The following is a 19,519-nucleotide window of genomic DNA, read 5'->3' on the forward strand; positions in this document are numbered from 1 at the left end:
GCCTTACATTGCTCACATGCTCTCTACTATGTAGGCCGACCTCAGGTTATGAGGGTATCAAAGTTATTTTAAAGACTGTTTCTGATTTTAAGACTTTTGATGGTTTGAACGAAATTGCCAATTTTGCATGTAGGGAAGCTTTTCTACCATTTATGCAGTGTCGCAAGATGACTTCACTTATTTTCATGTAACTGCTGTTGTGCGGGAAAAGAAAAGCGTTCGACCCGGTGGCATGAAAAGCAACAAAGGAAGAGTAATTTCCTACTCAGGTGTGATCGACTTTTCCTCCGAGGACTGCTCGCACCATCAAGCAACAGGTAGTCCTTTCAGGGTTTAAACCAGCCAAGCCTACCCCGAGTGACTCCGGACCAACATGGCAGGCGCTGAAGATGCGAAGGGGAAAGTGGATTTGTTGGAGGATAACCGAATAGACTCTGGTGTTGAATCCTTCCAATCTTTTACGAAAGATGACCCCTTTAATAAAACGGTACGGGATTCGACTTCTGAATCCAGTGAAGCCAGGGACAAATTTAGCAACAACACAGAGGAGAGGTTAGATTCTGCTTATGGCTCGTCGTCACTAACTGTTGAGAATTTCAGTGAGATTATAGAGGGCTGCAACATTTCGGAGTCTGAAGATGACAGTGCGGAGAATACAGAATTTGAACATAAAGAGAACCTTCTCACCAGCATCACTGAAGATGGAGACACGTAGGCCTAAGTTTTTTTATATTTACATTTTTAAACTAATACATATTTTAATGTATCCTATGGCTATGTTCTTCAATAAGTAAAATGTGTCCATGTTATGGTGAAACGATGTATCAAGAAAACACGCATGTGTGCAATCGTAAACGTGTTTATTTTGCATTTAATTGACACATTTTTCAATATAGATAAAAGTAGGGCCAACCGTAATTTGAGTTTAATTTTCCTATCTCCTTTAATCCCAATCACTGTATCCATAATGACATTTCACAGTCTAAAATGCATAGCATAGGCTATTGAGTTACCAATTGGGCCATGATTACAGTTTTATCAACCAATTTAATCCTAATGCACAATGTGATGTCTGCTCTACCCCATACATTTGTGCTTATCCAAAAACCAACCCTTCACCCCAAGCCCCTAGAGATGCTCCCAGATACACCCTGCAGATCTGACAGAATTGGTTTGGTGTTGCTATTTGGTTGTCCTCTTATGGGGTTTCAACTGGCCATGAGAGCATAGACTAAAATTACCACTGTCATCAAACAGAATATGTTTTCTTTGACATCATCATGTCTGGTGGGATGACTGGATGTCTGAGTGTGTTAACCACAATAACAATTTGAAGATGGATGCATTTTTGTAGGCTAGGCCTACTGCACGAATTTGCAGCTTAACACTCAAGCCACCCACAGTGTTGCAGCTATCAATTAATAAAAGGCTTGGGGGATAGGTAGTAGTTTTGGCCTGCGCTGGAGAAATTCAGCTCTTTCTTTGCATGTGTCATTTTAATCCTATTCCCAATCATTATAGCATGTGATGTCGACTAAGAAGAGATTTTAAGTTTGGAGTGATACACTCAGGCCTGTGAAAGCTGTCATGATATGATTGTTGATGTGTATGGACTCCTGTAGGGTGCCTCGACTTGGAAAGCAGAAGTGTAAGACATGGCCGTGGAAATTCCCCATGATAGAAGGAAGGGCACATGTTCACGTAGTACTTCTCTCTCTAGGTCCGATAATAGGCTGATCAATGAAATTCATACAATTGTCACACACGCAGTCACAGACGTGCAGACTTTTGTCCTTATCGGCCTTCTACATGTGATTTTGCATTCCACTCATCGTCTTGGCTTTGTCTTTGGAGTCCGTATACTCTGAAAGATATTGTGTTGATCGCTATCAATTGTTCAAAGTCATAGTGAGTCTGTGTAACGATTCCATTGATAGAGTAACAGCTTTTTTGTCTCTGACCTCCTTTCATATCCTCGCTCTCATTGTCTAACTATGTCACAAGGAAGCATTCTCTAGCCTGCACTATAGTTACCGAACAACAGAAAGAACCCACAATACATTACGTCAATCGTCTGACTTGAGAAAGTATCATGGTGCAGGCATTTAATTTCCCCCATGGGATTTTTTTATTTGTTTTATCTTACTCAACCGTTATTCAAACTAGCAAGTCCCATTGAGATAAAAAAAAATACGTATATTTTCAGAGGAAGATCTTGCCAAGAGATGCATTTTGCATTTGAATATAGACCTTGTACCATTCAAAGTTGAAAGAATGCTGGCAAGCTCTGTAGTCTGGTCCCAGATCTGTTTGTCACACTAAACATTGACCATAGGAGTTGGCAAGACGGCACAAACAGATCTGGGACCAGGCTACTGGCTCTGCTTTGAAGAGGAGTTATTGGACAATAATCTCCGGTTATAAGGGGTGACTGTGACTATAGTGACATACTTGTGCAAGTAAATGTTTGTTTTTTTAAGTTGCTTTTTTTATATATCAAATGGATTGTCTTAAAATGAAGTCACAAGATAAATTGATTTGCCTGACGACATTTAGCTTGGAACAAGGTTAGGCTAAACGAGTTACTACTTTCTCATCAGTTAGTTAGGTAGACAATGAGTGGCTCCCAATTGGCACCCTATTCCCTATATAGTGCCCTGGTCAAAAGTAGTGCACTAGGTAGGGAATAGAGCCCTGGTCAAAAGTAGTGCACTATGTAGGGAGTAGTGTGTGAACAATGTCTTCTGGAAAGCCTTGTCGTAGGTTAAATATAGCACGGCGGTGGCCTTGTTCCATTTCCTGCATTTGGCTATTTTATCTGCTAGAACTTCCCCTTTAGATTTTGGGGCAAGAGTTTCTTGTTGCTGTTGTTTTCCACTTTGTATTTATCAAATGTCATGACAGTGTATATGGGCTGCAGTAAAGAACACAATGCATTGCATTTGCTATTATAACGGAGTAGTTCAAGTCCATAGGCCTGAGGCTTGTGTTAGCTGAACATTCGGCAATAACCCGTTGGTTCTGTTTGTTCGATCTTAGGATATTATCCAAATAACTTGAGTTCAGTTATGACGAATGACAACTGAGAAGATAAATATTTGAAAAGTGCTTTGTGGAATCAAACATCCTCTTGACATGACTATCCTTTGCATAAAAGTTCCATTATTGCGCAACATTCACAACCACTGAGCACTGTGTGGCCTACTAAGCAGTTTTCATTCATGGGATGCTATGTGCTACATTTCCAGGTAGGTCTAGATGTCGTTCTAAGAATTCTCAAGCAGGTAATTCTTTCCATCACATGATGAAATCCATTTATTATATCCTGTGGCTGCTCACATGTAAACGTTTAAATTAAAGTAACTAGAAATGTAATGAGAAACTTTTCCACTCTCCCCAGGCTGCTCACTTTTCAGTTGAATGCAACTCAAAACTGCTTTTGCTTGCTGTGCGGCCTAGGCTGTGTTACTGCAAAAGCACTTTGTGACAACTGCAATGTAAAAAAGGCTTCATAAATGAATCTGATAGATGTATTATTTACATTTGATAAAAAAAAGTTTTGTTTTTGTCGCCCCCTCCAGACTCCTGCATTTAGCCATCATCCATGAAGATGAACACTTTGCTCGTCAATTGATACAGCTGTTCCCCAAAGATGTCTTGGACATCCAGAACAACTTGTACCAGGTACAGAAGACACAGCAACATCCCCTTCTCTTTACAGCCTGAACACGGGGACTGGTGTACTGAAACTACTTAACCTTCATGATCCTTCCTCTTGACGATTGCAACTGCCAATGTTTATGATAACAACAGAGATGATCCTGTAGTTCAAGAGAAGTATCTTCCCTGTTCTCCAGTAGTACATCCTCTTACTGGAACGGGTTCAGTGGGTGAGAGGGGTTCTAGGGTTATTTATCAAATCAAATCAAATCAAATTTTATTGGTCACATGCGCCGAATACAACAGGTGCAGACATTACAGTGAAATGCTTACTTACAGCCTTTAACCAACAGTGCATTTATTTTTAACAAAAAAAGTAAAAATAAAACAACAACAAAAAAAGTGTTGAGAGAAAAAAGAGCAGAAGTAAAATAAAGTGACAGTAGGGAGGCTATATATACAGGGGGGTACCGTTGCAGTCAATGTGCGGGGGCACCGGCTAGTTGAGGTAGTTGAGGTAATATGTACATGTGGGTAGAGTTAAAGTGACTATGCATAAATAATTAACAGAGTAGCAGCAGCGTAAAAAGGATGGGGTGGGGGGGCAGTGCAAATAGTCCGGGTAGCCATGATTAGCTGTTCAGGAGTCTTATGGCTTGGGGGTAGAAGCTGTTGAGAAGTCTTTTGGACCTAGACTTGGCACTCCGGTACCGCTTGCCGTGCGGTAGCAGAGAGAACAGTCTATGACTAGGGTGGCTGGAGTCTTTGACAATTTAATAAGGGAGTAAATGGAAATTGGATACTCGCCTGCTTTCCCATGTTCAAAAACAAGAAATCTTATCTGGAATATTTTTGCCTCTAAGGCTGAGATTACACAGGCAGCCCAATTCAGATTTTTTTTATCTTCACTAATTGGTCTTTTGATCAATCACTTATGATCTTTTCACATCAGATCTTTTTCATAGCTGATCTGATTGGTCAAAAAAACAATTGGTGGAAGAAATATCAGAACTGGGCTGCCTGAGTAAACGCACAGTGCATATTTTAGAGGAGGTTTGAGTGAACATGAAGGGTGTGGGGTGTAACCTGTCACTTACAGGGGCGAGGGAGGTATGAGGGGTGGTGAGGCAAGCTGACGGGGCGTTAGAGAAATCCTGATGGGTCGGAGAGGAAAATGTCTAGGAGGGCAGAAATGACAGTCAGCATTTTGCACCGTGACTCACACACATATAGCCTTGTTCTATCTTTGTTCTGTTAGCATTTACCAAAAGCCACACAAGCAATGGTGGCCCTACTGGTTATATTAGTCAGCCCTACCCAGTTCAATCAGCAGTTTCATATTGAGATGCCTCAGGTCTAACAATGCATTTTTGCTAATCACCTCACTTGGCATTAAAGAGTTGAACTATTCTATAGTAAAGATCAGTCAAAGATACTAGCTACTGTACTTAAGAACCTATATCGGCTTTTAGCAACGCTGATTGTACTCAAATCACTTTGAAAGAGGGTCCATACTGACTCCAAGTCAGATATCACTGTCAATGTTGGGTGGGCTGGCAGCCATATTGAGTGTACCATGGGAGTTATTATTTTCTATGCATGTTCCCAGACACCGCTACACCTAGCCACCTACCTGAGCCTTTCTTCGGTGGTGCGGGGCCTGGTGGAGAGCGGGGCCAGCCTGGAGCTGCAGGACCAGGAGGGGAACACGCCGCTCCATGTGGCCTGCGAACACGGCCGGGCCGAGTGCGCCACCGAGATGACCCGGGATGTCTCCTCCAGCAAGCTGGACCCTGTGCTGGAGTCCCAGAACTGGAGAGGTGAGAAAACAGGGCCCATATTAATTTGTCACCAAAAGAGAAAAAAAATGACTGAAACAGGGAGGGACTACCTTGACATCTGTTGCAAAATGTTTTGCTACGGTATGCACTAATGAAAACAACTCTGGGCCACCTTTAGTAGGCAAATGTGTAACGTTGCAGATAGAAATGTCATAAATAGAGCTGACGCAATGCCTTATTCTACATGTCAGGGATAAATGTTCTACTTAATGTATTTCTATCTGAACATTCCATAACGTTTGCCTACTTACCAGGGCCCAGGATGATCAGCTTGTAGGCAGTGTACAAGGCTATAACAATACCATGATGTGATGGCTCTTTATTTAATGTAACTTCCTGTTGATGTGTTGGCGTCTTCAGCATGTCGGCGTCTATGCGAGGATGTGCCCACCTCACGTGTTGTGTTTTATTGCAACATTGCACTGTGCGAGACAAAATTGGTGTAAATTAATCATTGTTGCTGTCTAGCTAGTTTTCGATGTTTCCGGCTTTGCAGATGTGTATCATGTTTATATTTGTAAACAATTGTATATTTTGTTCGATATGTAGGTTATGTGCATGTGTGTCACGTGGCATGACCTTACCGACTCTTGTTTGATACTAGCTATAACATCTACTCAAATTCATCAAATCCCACATTCAGAAAGGTGGTTTTTGAAAGGAATATGTCTTCTTTTTCAGGTCTCACCTGTCTCCACCTAGCCACTGTGAACAGGCAGCATCGTCTGATGAAGCTACTGATGAAGAAAGGGGCAGACCTCAACCTCCAGGTTAGTCCAGTGACTCCCCCGGGTCTACTCCATTACAATAACCTCCCTATGAGCACTAGATGTTGAAAAGACGTTGAGAAAAGTATTTCCGGTCACAAAATAAAATAAAATAAACGTTATCTAACTAGGCAAGTCAGTTAAGAACTAATTCTTATTTACAATGACGGCCTACCAAAAGGCAAAAGGCCTCCTTTTGGGGGCTTGGATTAAAAATAAATAAATAAATAAAATATAGGACAAAACACACATCACGACAAGAGAGACACCACAACACTACATAAAGAGAGACCTAAGACAACCGCATGGCAGCAACACATGACAACACAGCATGGTAGCAACACAACATGACAACAACATGGCAGCAGCGCAACATGGTAGCAGCACAATGAATGGAACAAACATTATTGGGCACAGACAACAGCACAAAGGACATTGAAAATACCTCTCAACCAATTTTGCTCACTGGGCTTGTATTATTGACGTAGTGCATTACATTGTGCTATAATACTGTAGTTAGTACTTTTTTTTTTTTTTTTTTTTTTTTCTCACCTTTATTTAACCAGGTAAGCCAGTTGAGAACAGGTTCTCATTTACAACTGCGACCTGGCCAAGATAAAGCAAAGTAGTGCAATAAAAACAACACAGAGTTACATATGGGGTAAAAAACATAAAGTCAGAAATACAACAGAAAATATATATACAGTGTGTGCAAATGTAGCAAGTTATGGAGGTAAGGCAATAAATAGGCTATAGTGCAGAATAATTACAATAGTATTAACACTGGAATGCTAGATGTGCAAGAGATTATGTGCAAATAGAGATACTGGGGTGCAAAAGAGCAAAATAAATAACAATATAGGGATGAGGTAGTTGGGTGGGCTAATTTCAGATGGGCTGTGTACAGGTGCAGTGATCGGTAAGGTGCTCTGACAACTGATGCTTAAAGTTATTGAGGGAGATAAGAGTCTCCAGCTTCAGAGATTTTTGCAATTCGTTCCAGTCATTGGCAGCAGAGAACTGGAAGGAATGGCGGCCAAAGGAGGTGTTGGCTTTGGGAATGACCAGTGAGATATATATATCAGTGAGATATACTAACATACAGTTAGTACTTCAATGTGTCATTGCTAAATCCTCTTAATTTGTAGTAGGGCAGAGAAATATTTACTTCGACATAGATGATCAAACTACAATTTACTGTCTTAAGTGAATGCATCATGTCATAATGAGTGCATGTGATACATTAATGAGCACATGGTATTTATTTAGAAGTATTTAGAAGTACAGAGTGTCTCCCTCAAGCTACGTACTTCACTGCTTTACTGTACTCCCCTGTCTACTGCACTGGTGTAGTGATACTGATAGTGTAATGGCCCTGAGCTCAGCGCGTTCTGATAAATTAGAGTTTGATGTACTGGGAGCTTTATCTGGAGCAGCTAGACTTGTCAGAGAAGAGGCCCGGGCCAGCAAGTCTGAGTCACATACAGATAGATATAGAACACAACATAGCAGGCTGACCTAACCCTACCCTAGATATCATTCTGTGCTAAATAAACCTGCTGTACAGGAGATATCAAGCTGCCTCATTTTATGTTTTCAGTATTTGAATGAATAGAAATTATATTGAAGAGGACAGTTTATAAAATGTCCTAAGATTTGTTGACCCTTTGCTCCCTACCTTTGCGCCTTTCCCTCACCCCATCCTATTTTTGAGGGGACATTTTATTTATCGAGTCCCTCACCCTCGCCTGTCTTCTCTCTCCCGCAGGAAGGTACGAGTGGTAAAACGTCTCTCCATCTGGCAGTGGAGCTCCATGACATTGTCTCTATGACGCTGCTACTGAACAAGGGAGCCGATGTGGACGTGGCGATGTTTAACGGCTGCACGCCACTTCACCTCGCCGTGGGCCGGCAGGACGCAGCCATCGCCAACCTGCTCTGCCAGTCCGGGGCTGATAAGCTGCTGAGGAACATGGAGGATGAGACAGCCATGGATCTAGCTGGCGGCAATGATGATGTGAGATATACAGGAAGGGCCAGTGTCCTACACACAATCCTCCATTGAACATGCTTTTTAGTCCAGGACTATAGTTATAGCCTTAATCTACACTATATATACAAAAGTATATGGGCACCCCTTCAAATTTGTGCATTCGGCTATTTCAGCCACACCCGTTGCTGACAGGTGTATAAAATCGAGCACACAGCCATGCAATCTCCACAGACAAACATTGGCAGTAGAATGGCCTTACTGAAGAGCTCAGTGACTTTTAACGTGGCACCGTCATAGGATGCCACCTTTCCAACAAGTCATTTCGTCAAATGTCTGCCCTGCTAGAGCTGCCCCTGTCAGCTTTAAGTGCTGTTATTGTGAAGTGGAAAAGTCTAGCAGCAACAACAGTTCGGCTGCAAAGTGGTAGGCCACACATGCTCACAGAACGGGACCACCGAGTGCTGAAGCGTGTAGCATGTAAAAATAGTCTGTCCTCGGTTGCAACACTCACTACCGAGTTCCAAACTGTCTCTGGAAGCAATGTCAGCACAATAACTGTTTGTCGGGAGCTTCATGAAATGGGTTTCCATGGCCGAGCAGCCGCACACAAGCCTAAGATCACCATGCGCAATGCTAAGCGTCTGCTGGAGTGGTGTAAAGCTCGCCGCCATTGGACTCTGGAGCAGTGGAAACGCATTCTCTGGAGTGATGAATCACGCTTCACCATCGGGCAGTCCGACGGACAAATCTGGGTTTGGCGGATGCCAGGAGAACGCTACCTGCCCCAATGCATAGTGCCAACTGTAAAGTTTGGTGGAGGAGGAATAATGGTCTGGGGCTGTTTGTCATGGTTCGGGCTAGGCCTTTGGTTCCAGTGAAGGGAAATCTTAACGCTACAGCATACAATGACATTGTAGACTGTCAGCTTCCTGCCTCCTGTTTGTCTCCGGGCCTCTAGAGGTCATCTGTGTTCCCCTCTGCCTTAGTTCTTCCTCGTGTGTCCTAATTAGTTTGATCCAGGTCACCTGTGCCTTGTTTCCCCTTGTGTATTTTAGCTGTGTGTTTTCCCCTTGTTTCTCACTTGGTTATTGAGTCCTGGCTATGTGTCTCCTGCTTTGTTCCACCGTGTCTTTCCAAGTAAGGTTTTCTAAGTTATCTTTGGTTTGTTTTTCTCCCCTCGTGGAGTTATTTTGTTTTGCCTCCTGTTTTGTTAGTATACCTCTTTCTGAGAAGAACTTTTGTTGGACTATTTTTGAAGTGCTAAGAACTTTTGTTTTTACATTAAATCTACTTGCCTGGAGTATTGCCTTGGGTGTTTCATTTGGGTCCTACTACACCTCCTCTGTGGCTAAGGGGTATTACCCCCAGCTCTCCACATCTGAGACCGGAGTTCAAGCCCAGCTTGTGACAGAATAACCAAGTCATCATGGACCCAGAAACACTCAGTTCCCAGGACCTGTTGGCGGTGATCACTCGACATGAGGCTTCTTTCCAGCGCCATGAAGCCGTTCTCAGCCGACAAGAGGAGCTGATGGCTAGACATTCTCAACTCCTGGCCGAAATGATGAGTTCCCTTCACCAGCTCTTTGAACGCCTCCTTGGTCCTCCCCCTTCCCCCAGGTCACCTCCCAGTGACGACAGGCCTTCTCGGTTGGCGGAGCCCGGACTACCACCTCCCAAGCCCTTTTCTGGGGATCCAAGCTCTTGCCAGGGTTTCCTCACCCAATGCTCCCTCACCTTCGAGCTCCAACCCTCAAGTTTCCCCACAGACCGTTCCAAGATTGCCTACATCATTACCCTTCTTTCAGACAAGGCGCTCGCCTGGGCCTCTGCGGTGTGGCAGTCCCAGGAGGCCTGTTGTGACTCCCACGCTGCATTTGTAGAAGAGTTCAAGCGGGTGTTCGATCATCCTGTCAGTGGGCGGGAGGCTTCCAAGCGCCTACTGTCTCTCCGTCAGGGCCCCCAAAGCACGGCAGATTTCGCCATTGATTTTCGGACCATAGCAGCAAGGAGCGGATGGAATGATGAAGCGCTGAGGGTCTGCTTTCAGGGAGGGTTATCTGAGCCCCTTCAAGATGAGTTAGCCACCCGAGAACCAGCTGGAGATCTCGAGTCCCTCATAGCCTTGGCCATCCGCCTGGACAATCGTCTAAGAGAGCGGAGAACGGCTCGCCGCCAGGTGTCTCAGTCCCAAGTTCCTCGGAGCAGCTCTGTTTCTCCTGTTTGGACTCCGTCATTCAGAGCTTCCCGGCTCCTGAACTGCTCCAGGATTCCCCGGAGAGCATGCAGTTAGGCCGTTCCAGGCTTTCTCCCAACGAAAGGGAACGTCGCATGAGGGAGCGTCGGGTGCCTCTACTGCGGGGTTGCCGGCCACTTCCGCTCCACTTGCCCCGAGCTTCGGGAACGCCAGTCCCCGCCCAGCTACAGGAGGGCTGTGATGGGGAGAATTAGAGCTCCTCCTACTAACGCTGTCCTGGCTATTCCAGCCACTCTGTCCTGGGAGGGCCACCAGCATCGGGTCCAGGCTATGATCGATTCCGGTGCCGCAGGTGATTTCCTGGATGTAACCTTGGCTAAGGAACTTAAGATCCCTACCCAACTACTTCCTCATCCCCAGGCAGTTACAGCCTTAGATGGCAGACCTCTGGAACCAGGAAAGGTTACAGAGGCGACTCAGTCCCTGCGACTTACCATCTCTCAACACCAGCAGGAGGAAACCTTCTATCTCATTGACTCTCCCGAGTATCCTATAATCCTGGGTCACCCTTGGCTATGCAGACATAATCCCCAGATCGACTGGTCTACTGGCACCATTCTAAGCTGGGGTCTCACTTGCCAACTCACCTGTATGCTTCAGAGTCCCTCAGCCCCTAGTACCCAGTTTCAAGAGTCTGTTGACGTCTCCCCTAGTCCCCAGTGTTTACCATCGGTTCAAGGCTGTGTTCAGCAAGGCCCGGGCTACTTCCTTACCGCCTCATCGCACGTATGACTGTGCCATTGATCTACTCCCTGGGTGCTGCCCTCCTAGAGGTCGGATCTTTTCCTTGTCCTCCCCCGAGCACGCAGCTATGGACACCTACATTAAGGAGTCCTTGGCAGCCGGCCTCATCCATGCCTCTACTTCCCCGGCTGGGGCGGGCTTCTTTTTTGTTGAAAAGAAGGACGGGGGCCTTAGGCCTTGTATTGATTACCGGGGACTCAACAAGATCACGGTTCGGAATCGATACCCTCTTCCTCTCATGGCCACTGCTTTTGAGCTGCTTCAAGGGGCTTCCATTTTTACTAAACTGGATCTCCGCAATGCTTACCATCTCGTGCGGATCCGGCAAGGTGACGAATGGAAGACGGCGTTCAACACGCCCACGGGGCACTATGAATATCGGGTGATGCCGTTCGGGCTCACCAATGCCCCCGCAGTATTCCAAGCCCTGATTAATGATGTTCTCCGGGATATGCTTAATCTGTTCGTCTTCGTGTACCTGGACGATATCCTCATCTTCTCGAGGTCACTGAAGGAGCATGAGGGCATGTTAGCCGGGTTCTCCAGAGGCTCCTGGACAATCACCTCTACGTTAAACCTGAGAAGTGTGAATTTCATGTTTCTCAGACTCAGTTTCTCGGGTTTATTGTCACTCCCGGGCACCTAGAGATGGATCCCAAGAAGGTCGAAGCGGTCCGCAGCTGGCCCACACCTGCCACGGTCAAGGAGGTTCAACGGTTCATTGGCTTTTCTAACTTCTATCGGAAGTTCATCAAGAATTTCAGCTCGGTGGTAGCCCCCTTGACGACGCTTACCAAGGGAGGAGGGACCAAGATTCACTGGGGTCCGGAAGCAGCAGGGGCCTTCGAGGATCTCAAGCGCCGCTTCACGTCTGCTCCGATTCTGGTGACGCCTGACCCAGAAAGACCTTTCGTGGTGGAGGTGGACGCCTCAGAGGTGGGGGGTGGGAGCCGTCCTGTCACAGAGGGGTGAGGATGGGAGATTACACCCTTGTGCCTTCATGTCTCGCCGCCTGTCTGAGGCCGAGCGCAACTACCACGTGGGGGATCTAGAGTTACTTGCAGTAAAACTGGCCTTGGAAGAGTGGCGCCATTGGCTTGAGGGGGCTCAGCACCCGTTCCAGGTTCTCACAGACCACAAGAACCTGGAATATCTCCAACAGGCTAAGCGGATGAACCCTCGGCAAGCACGATGGTCCCTTTTCTTTAATCGATTCCAGTTCCTCCTGTCTTACCGACCTGGCACCAAGAACGTCAAGCCGGATGCCCTGTCTCGAGCCTATTCTCCCGAGGTACAAGAGAAGCCCTTGGCATCGATTATTCCGAGGTCTAGGATCGTCGCACCTCTTCAGTGGGAACTAGAAAGAGGGGTACGAGAAGCCCTTGTCCATGAGCCCGATCCAGGCGGTGGTCCTGCCGGTCGCCTGTACGTTCCTCTCTCTGTTCGGGCCCGCGTCTTGCAGTGGGGTCATGAGTCGCCCTTGACATGCCATCCAGGCAGTGCTCGCACACTGGAATTCCTCCGACGGCGGTTTTGGTGGCCGTCCATCAGGAAGGACGTGCAGGTCTATGTTGAGGCCCCCGGTGTGCAACCAGGGAAAGTCGACACGCCAGCGACCCCCAGGGACTGCTCCATCCCTTACCTATTCCTCGAAGGCCATGGTCACACCTTTCTCTGGACTTTGTTACGGGACTTCCTCCATCCCAGGGCAACACCGTCATCCTAGTGATCGTTGACCGGTTCTCTAAGGCTGCCCGGTTTATTCCCCTGCCCAAGCTGCCCCTCGGCTAAGGAGACTGCTGAGCTCCTCATGAACCATGTCTTCCGGATATTTGGCATTCCCCTGGACGTGGTCTCTGACCGAGGTCCCCAATTCTCGTCCCGGTTTTGGGGGGCCTTCTGCAGGCTTATTGGGGCCACAGCCAGCCTATCGTCGGGGTTCCATCCAGAGTCTAATGGCCAAACGGAACGGATTAATCAGGATCTGGAGACCACCCTGCGGTGTATGGCGGCCAGTAATCCCACGTCTTGGGCCACCTATATCATTTGGGCTGAATATGCCCACAACACCCTCCAGTCTTCAGCCACCGGATTGTCCCCCTTCGAATGCCAGTTCGGTTACAACCCGCCATTATTTCCAGAGGAAGAGGCGCAAGTTGGTGTTCCCTCGGCCCAGCGCTTTGTCCAACGCTGTAGGCGGACCTGGAAGAAGGCCAGGTGTATCCTCCTTCGGACCTCCCAGAGATACCAAAGTCAGGCTAATCGACACCGCCGGACGGCCCCTAGTTTCCGAGCTGGTCAAAGAGTTTGGTTGGCCACTAAGAACCTGCCCCTCCGGGTCGAATCCAGGAAGCTTTCCCAGAGATACATCGGCCCTTTCCGCATTGCTAGAAAGGTTAACCCTGTTTCGTATCGTTTGGTTCTGCCTCGCTCCCTTAGAGTTAACCCCACTTTCCATGTTTCACTCCTTAAACCTGTCTTGTCTTCTCCTTTTGCCCCCCCCACGCAGACCCCCGCCACCTCCCAGGATCATTGACGGCCAGCCAGCCTACACAGTCCGCCGGATACTGGACTCCCGGAGGGTCCAGAACTCTCTGCAGTATCTGGTGGACTGGGAGGGCTACGGGCCAGAGGAGCGCTCCTGGGTTCCAGCCAGGGACATCCTGGACCCAGGTTTGATCCGAGATTTTCGCACCCTGGGGCCGGGTGTTCTGGAAGGAACGTCAGGAGTCGTTCCTAGAGGAGGGGGTCCTGTCAGCTTCCTGCCTCCTGTTTGTCTCCGGGCCTCTAGAGGTCATCTGTGTTCCCCCTCTGCCTTAGTTCTTCCTCGTGTGTCCTAATTAGTTTGATCCAGGTCACCTGTGCCTTGTTTCCCCTTGTGTATTTTAGCTGTGTGTTTTCCCCTTGTTTCTCACTTGGTTATTGAGTCCTGGCTATGTGTCTCCTGCTTTGTTCCACCGTGTCTTTCCAAGTAAGGTTTTCTAAGTTATCTTTGGTTTGTTTTTCTCCCCTCGTGGAGTTATTTTGTTTTGCCTCCTGTTTTGTTAGTATACCTCTTTCTGAGAATAACTTTTGTTGGACTATTTTTGAAGTGCTAAGAACTTTTGTTTTTACATTAAATCTACTTGCCTGGAGTATTGCCTTGGGTGTTTCATTTGGGTCCTACTACACCTCCTCTGTGGCTAAGGGGTATTACCCCCAGCTCTCCACATCTGAGACCGGAGTTCAATCCCAGCTTGTGACAGTAGACGATTCTGTGCTTCCAACTTTGTGGCAACAGTTTGGGAAAGGCCCTTTCCTGTTTCAGCATGACAATGCCCCCGTGCACAAAGCGAGGTCCATACAGAAAAATTGTTTGTCAAGATCGGTGTGAAAGAACTTGACTGGCCTGCACAGAGCGCTGACCTCAACCCCATCGAACACCTTTGGGATGAATTGGAACGCTGATTACGAGCCAGGCCTAATCGCCCAACATCAGTGCCCGACCTCACTAATGCTCTTGTGGCTGGTTGGAAGCAAGTCGTCGCAGCAATATTCCAACATCTAGTGGAAAGCCTTTCCAGAAGAGTGGAGGCTGTTATAGCAGCAAAGGGGGGACCAACTCCATATTAATGGCCATGATTTTGGAATGAGATGTTCATGTAGTGTATGTCTGGGAAACCAGCTCAAAGTATTTAGTGTATTTGGTGTGTGACTCGAAGTCTGATGATAATCACTGAGAATGCTAGAAATTCATATTTTTGATGATGGGGGGGGTTTAACATCCCCAATGTATTTCCTGTTGTGAAGGAGAATGACTGGATTGTTGTCTGGTCAGAGGTAGAAAATATCATGTGAAATGTAACCCCCCCACCATATGCTTTTCTTTCAGATCCTTGCTCTTTTCCCTTTTGATGACATCCAAATCCAGGGTAGGTCAGTGGTTAGAGTGCCATTCTGACCGTGTACTTCTCTCACCACCTGAATACTCTACAACTGGTGACATTTGACCTCTTGAACATCATCATGGAGCCTCGTCAGAAAACTGTAGCTTTACATCAATCACGTTTGTAATTTGCTATTTTTAAGGTGATTTTTCATTTATATAAATCTTCGCTACAGGGTTATTTATCGTTGTTGTGCAGTGTATATGTGAATGTGTGCGCTCTTTAGACATTCACGTTGAAAAGTTGCTTATTCTCTGCTAGCAAAGTGGTACAAAGGTGTAATATTATTTGATGGTTGATACCCGTTTTCAAATGCAGCAAAATCAGCAGGAAAATCTAATGGAGACTTAAATGATACATATTTTCTCATACAAGGTAACTGATTTACTACCAAAAACAAATGTATGAATATGAGCGGAAATAATTCAATTAAAATGTTTAATTTCCCTACAAAGTACACAGGGAATCTACCTCTTTATCACGTGTGTATAATAACAGATTATAGTGGGACATTTAGCTTCAACACATACAAAATGCATTGCTTTCGTGCTATAAATGAACATTGTTTCAGCTTTCAAATTGAAAATGTTTTTCAATTATACTTTAGTCACTGTAAATCTGTTGACATGGAGCGAAGTTCTTTATTATCATAATTTAATATCTTTCAATGTATATTTAATTGATCGGTTTCTGCTTTGAATGCATTGCCTTTCCAGTATCTGTATTGGTAAGACACATTAAACAGCTGTATTTTCGATACAGTCAAATATTCCCTATTTTACCATCTTTCTCCTCCTTCATCTCTGATAAATCAGGTATGATCCTTGTTATGGTGTACTGAATCAGACTGGCTTGTTTAGATGTTTTGCCTTCTTTTAACACTTCCAAACTCTTATATTTTGTAATAAAATAAATAAACCAATTATCGCTTCACTCTTTTTTGGGGGGGTCATTGTCAAACCTATGTTTGGAGTTTTTGTTCATTGAAGTGTGTCATATTAATTGTTTATAGATGTACATATACAGTACTGTGCTCAAAGAGGATAATACAAAAAGGGTGGCATCTGGAATTAAGGATTTTGTCAATGATGTAGATTATATACTGTAGACTATATGTTTTGTGCAAAGAATCTGGTTGGACAACATTCACATATTTTAATCCAAGTTGATAGGGCCAGTCTAGCAGGCTATTGCTGACTCCCCATATAGAGCAAATCCATCCAATAAATTGCTCTAAACATTGTAGGATGCTATCTTGGGAGAACAAAGCCTCCTTGATAACTACGAAACTCCTTATTTCTTATTTTCCTGTCAGCTGCTTTTGGTAAAGCATATGTATTATTTTCCGGTTGCTTGATTCTTCCTGATAACCCTCTTTAGTACAATGAGTCTGGAAATTCCACTCACCCAGATCACTTGTCTGTTCTCTATACTCTCACGGTCTGCCCATAATGAATATTCAGACACAGGCCCAAGGCAAGACTGGGACCCGAGAATAAAGAAGTCTTTCAATGAGGCAGAGGGATTAATTTTGTTTGTGGCGAATGTTTTACCTTCTATTTGTATGTTGGCCTATTTTCTTTCACAAGCATTTGAGTGACTTATTGAAGTCATTATTTGGGCATTAACAAGACTCGTCAATACTCCAGAATAAGCCAGATAAGCAAGGCTAGTTTGTTTTTCTGAATGATTAGGAAACCACTTTAGGCAGGTGTTATCTCAGTGTAGATGAAGGGGAGGAGACAGGTTAAAGAAGGATTTTCAAGCCTTGAGACAATTGAGACATGGATTGTGTATGTGTGCCATTCAGAGAGTGAATGGGCAAGACCAAAAGATGTAAGTGCTTTTCAGCGGGGAATGGTAGTAGGTACCAGGCGCACCGGTTTGAGTGTGTCAAGACCTGCAGCGCTACTGGGTTTTTGACGCTCAACAGTTCCCGTGTGTATCAAGAATGGTCCACAATCCAAAGGACATCCAGCTAACTGTGGGAAGCATTGGAGTCAACATGGGCCAGCGTCCCTGTGGAACGCTTTTGACACCTTGTAGAGTCCATGCCCCGACGAATTGAGGCTGTTCTGAGGGCAAAAGGGGGTGCAACTCAATATTAGGAAGGTGTTCCTAATGTTTTGTATACTCAGTGGATATAGCTTGTAGAATGTCTGTGTTTTTGGACAGAAAAACTTCCTCATTGTCAAGATAACTGCTAAATACCTGTCAATTTGTGGAAACATCACCCTGATTAACTCTTTAGTATTATCCCAGTTTACCTATTTGCTTATGGTCTTGCCTACGCCTAGCGAACAGTTTTTAAAATTATATGAGAAAAAAATATTCAATTTTATTTGGAACAGCAAGCCAGACAAAATTTAAACGGGCCTATTTATATAATGAATATGAATTCGGAGGACGGAAATTATAAAATATTAAAGCATTAGACCTATCACTAAAAGCTTCAGTCATACAAAAGTTATACTTAAATCCAAACTGGTTCTCTAGCAAATTAGTAAGATTGTCTCACCCAATGTTCAAGAATGGTATTTTCCCCTTTTAAATTAAATTATTATATACAATTCTTGCTACCAATAGAATGTTATTTATATGGGGTATACAATCTTCCCAGCTCTGCAGATTTTGCTGCGAAGAGACAGAATAATTAGATCATTTGTTTTAGTACTGTCCATTTGTAGCTTGTTTTTGGACACAGGTCCAGGAATGGCTAAAGGATTGCAATATTTACCTGGAGCTAACCCAGCAGATAGCACTACTGGGTGATCTGAAAAGTCATAGTCAATCGATCAATAATATAATAATACTTTTAGCAAAAATATTTATTTTCAATTTACAATCTGTAGAAACAACGAGAATAGAAAGGTTCAGAACTTTTGTAAAACATCACAGTACAGTTGAAAAATATATGGCAAATAGAAATCCAATATGGATGGTGTTAAGAGATAGATGGGTGGTGTTGAATGGAGTTGAAGGATGGGACTAATAACAACTAACAACAACTAATAACAACAAGATAACTAATAATGTAAGCATACTGTGTCCATAATAAGTATATAGGTTATAGGTTGAGAGCTTTTGTGAAAGAGCACAGTTAGAAAGATATGGCATATAGAAGCAAACCGGATGGACATCATGAAAATGATCGGAGAGGTTGAGGTTAGAGGAAGTTCAGGAGTAAAAACAAACAAAATAGAATTATTGTAAAATTGACAGTGTCCATAAAATGTATATAGTATGTATAAGCTGGAAGTAGAGGCCTAAGCATTGTTGTTCACTAGTTTACGCCAATTAGGGAAGGGGTGGTGGGGTTGGAAAGTAATAAAGGGAAATATAATTTTATTAAGTGTATATATATATATATATACACACTGCTCAAAAAAATAAAGGGAACACTAAAATAACACATCCTAGATCTGAATGAATGAAATAATCTTATTAAATACTTTTTTCTTTACATAGTTGAATGTGCTGACAATAAAATCACACAAAAATTATCAATGGAAATCAAATTTATCAACCCATGGAGGTCTGGATTTGGAGTCACCCTCAATATTAAAGTGGAAAACCACACTACAGGCTGATCCAACTTTGATGTAATGTCCTTAAAACAAGTCAAAATGAGGCTCAGTAGTGTGTGTGGCCTCCACGTGCCTGTATGACCTCCCTACAACGCCTGGGCATGCTCCTGATGAGGTGGCGGATGGTCTCCTGAGGGATCTCCTCCCAGACCTGGACTAAAGCATCTGCCAACTCCTGGACAGTCTGTTGTGCAACGTGGCGTTGGTGGATGGAGTGAGACATGATGTCCCAGACATTTGTGGCCTGCTGGAGATCATTTTGCAGGGCTCTGGCAGTGCTCCTCCTGCTCCTCCTTGCACAAAGGTGGAGGTAGCGGTCCTGCTGCTGGGTTGTTGCCCTCCTACGGCCTCCTCCACGTCTCCTGATGTACTGGCCTGTCTCCTGGTAGCGCATCCATGCTCTGGACACAACGCTGACAGACACAGCAAACCTTCTTGCCACAGCTCGCATTGATGTGCCATCCAGGATGAGCTGCACTACCTGAGCCACTTGTGTGGGTTGTAGACTCCGTCTCATGCTACCACTAGAGTGAAAGCACCGCCAGCATTCAAAAGTGACCAAAACATCAGCCAGGAAGCATAGGAAGTGAGAAGTGGTCTGTGGTCACCACCTGCAAAACCAGTCCTTTATTGGGGGTGTCTTGCTAATTGCCTATATTTTCCACCTGTTGTCTATTCCATTTGCACAACAGCATGTGACATTTATTGTCAATCAGTGTTGCTTCCTAAGTGGACAGTTTGATT

General features: G+C 44.8%; 1 protein-coding gene across 1 annotated transcript; it reads left to right on the top strand.

The window, feature by feature from the left end:
- Window positions 1-16,111, top strand: LOC121549083 (NF-kappa-B inhibitor epsilon). Its single transcript, XM_041860906.2, has 6 exons — window positions 1-711; window positions 3,582-3,684; window positions 5,270-5,480; window positions 6,183-6,271; window positions 8,037-8,285; window positions 15,134-16,111. The coding sequence occupies exons 1-6, from the start codon at window positions 374-376 to the stop codon at window positions 15,200-15,202; spliced, it is 1,059 nt and encodes a 352-aa protein (XP_041716840.1). The 5' UTR covers window positions 1-373; the 3' UTR covers window positions 15,203-16,111.
- The last annotated feature ends 3,408 nt before the right edge of the window (window positions 16,112-19,519 follow it).

The sequence above is a fragment of the Coregonus clupeaformis genome, chromosome 33, assembly GCF_020615455.1.
Source record: "Coregonus clupeaformis isolate EN_2021a chromosome 33, ASM2061545v1, whole genome shotgun sequence".
Classification (NCBI taxonomy): Eukaryota; Metazoa; Chordata; class Actinopteri; order Salmoniformes; family Salmonidae; genus Coregonus; species Coregonus clupeaformis.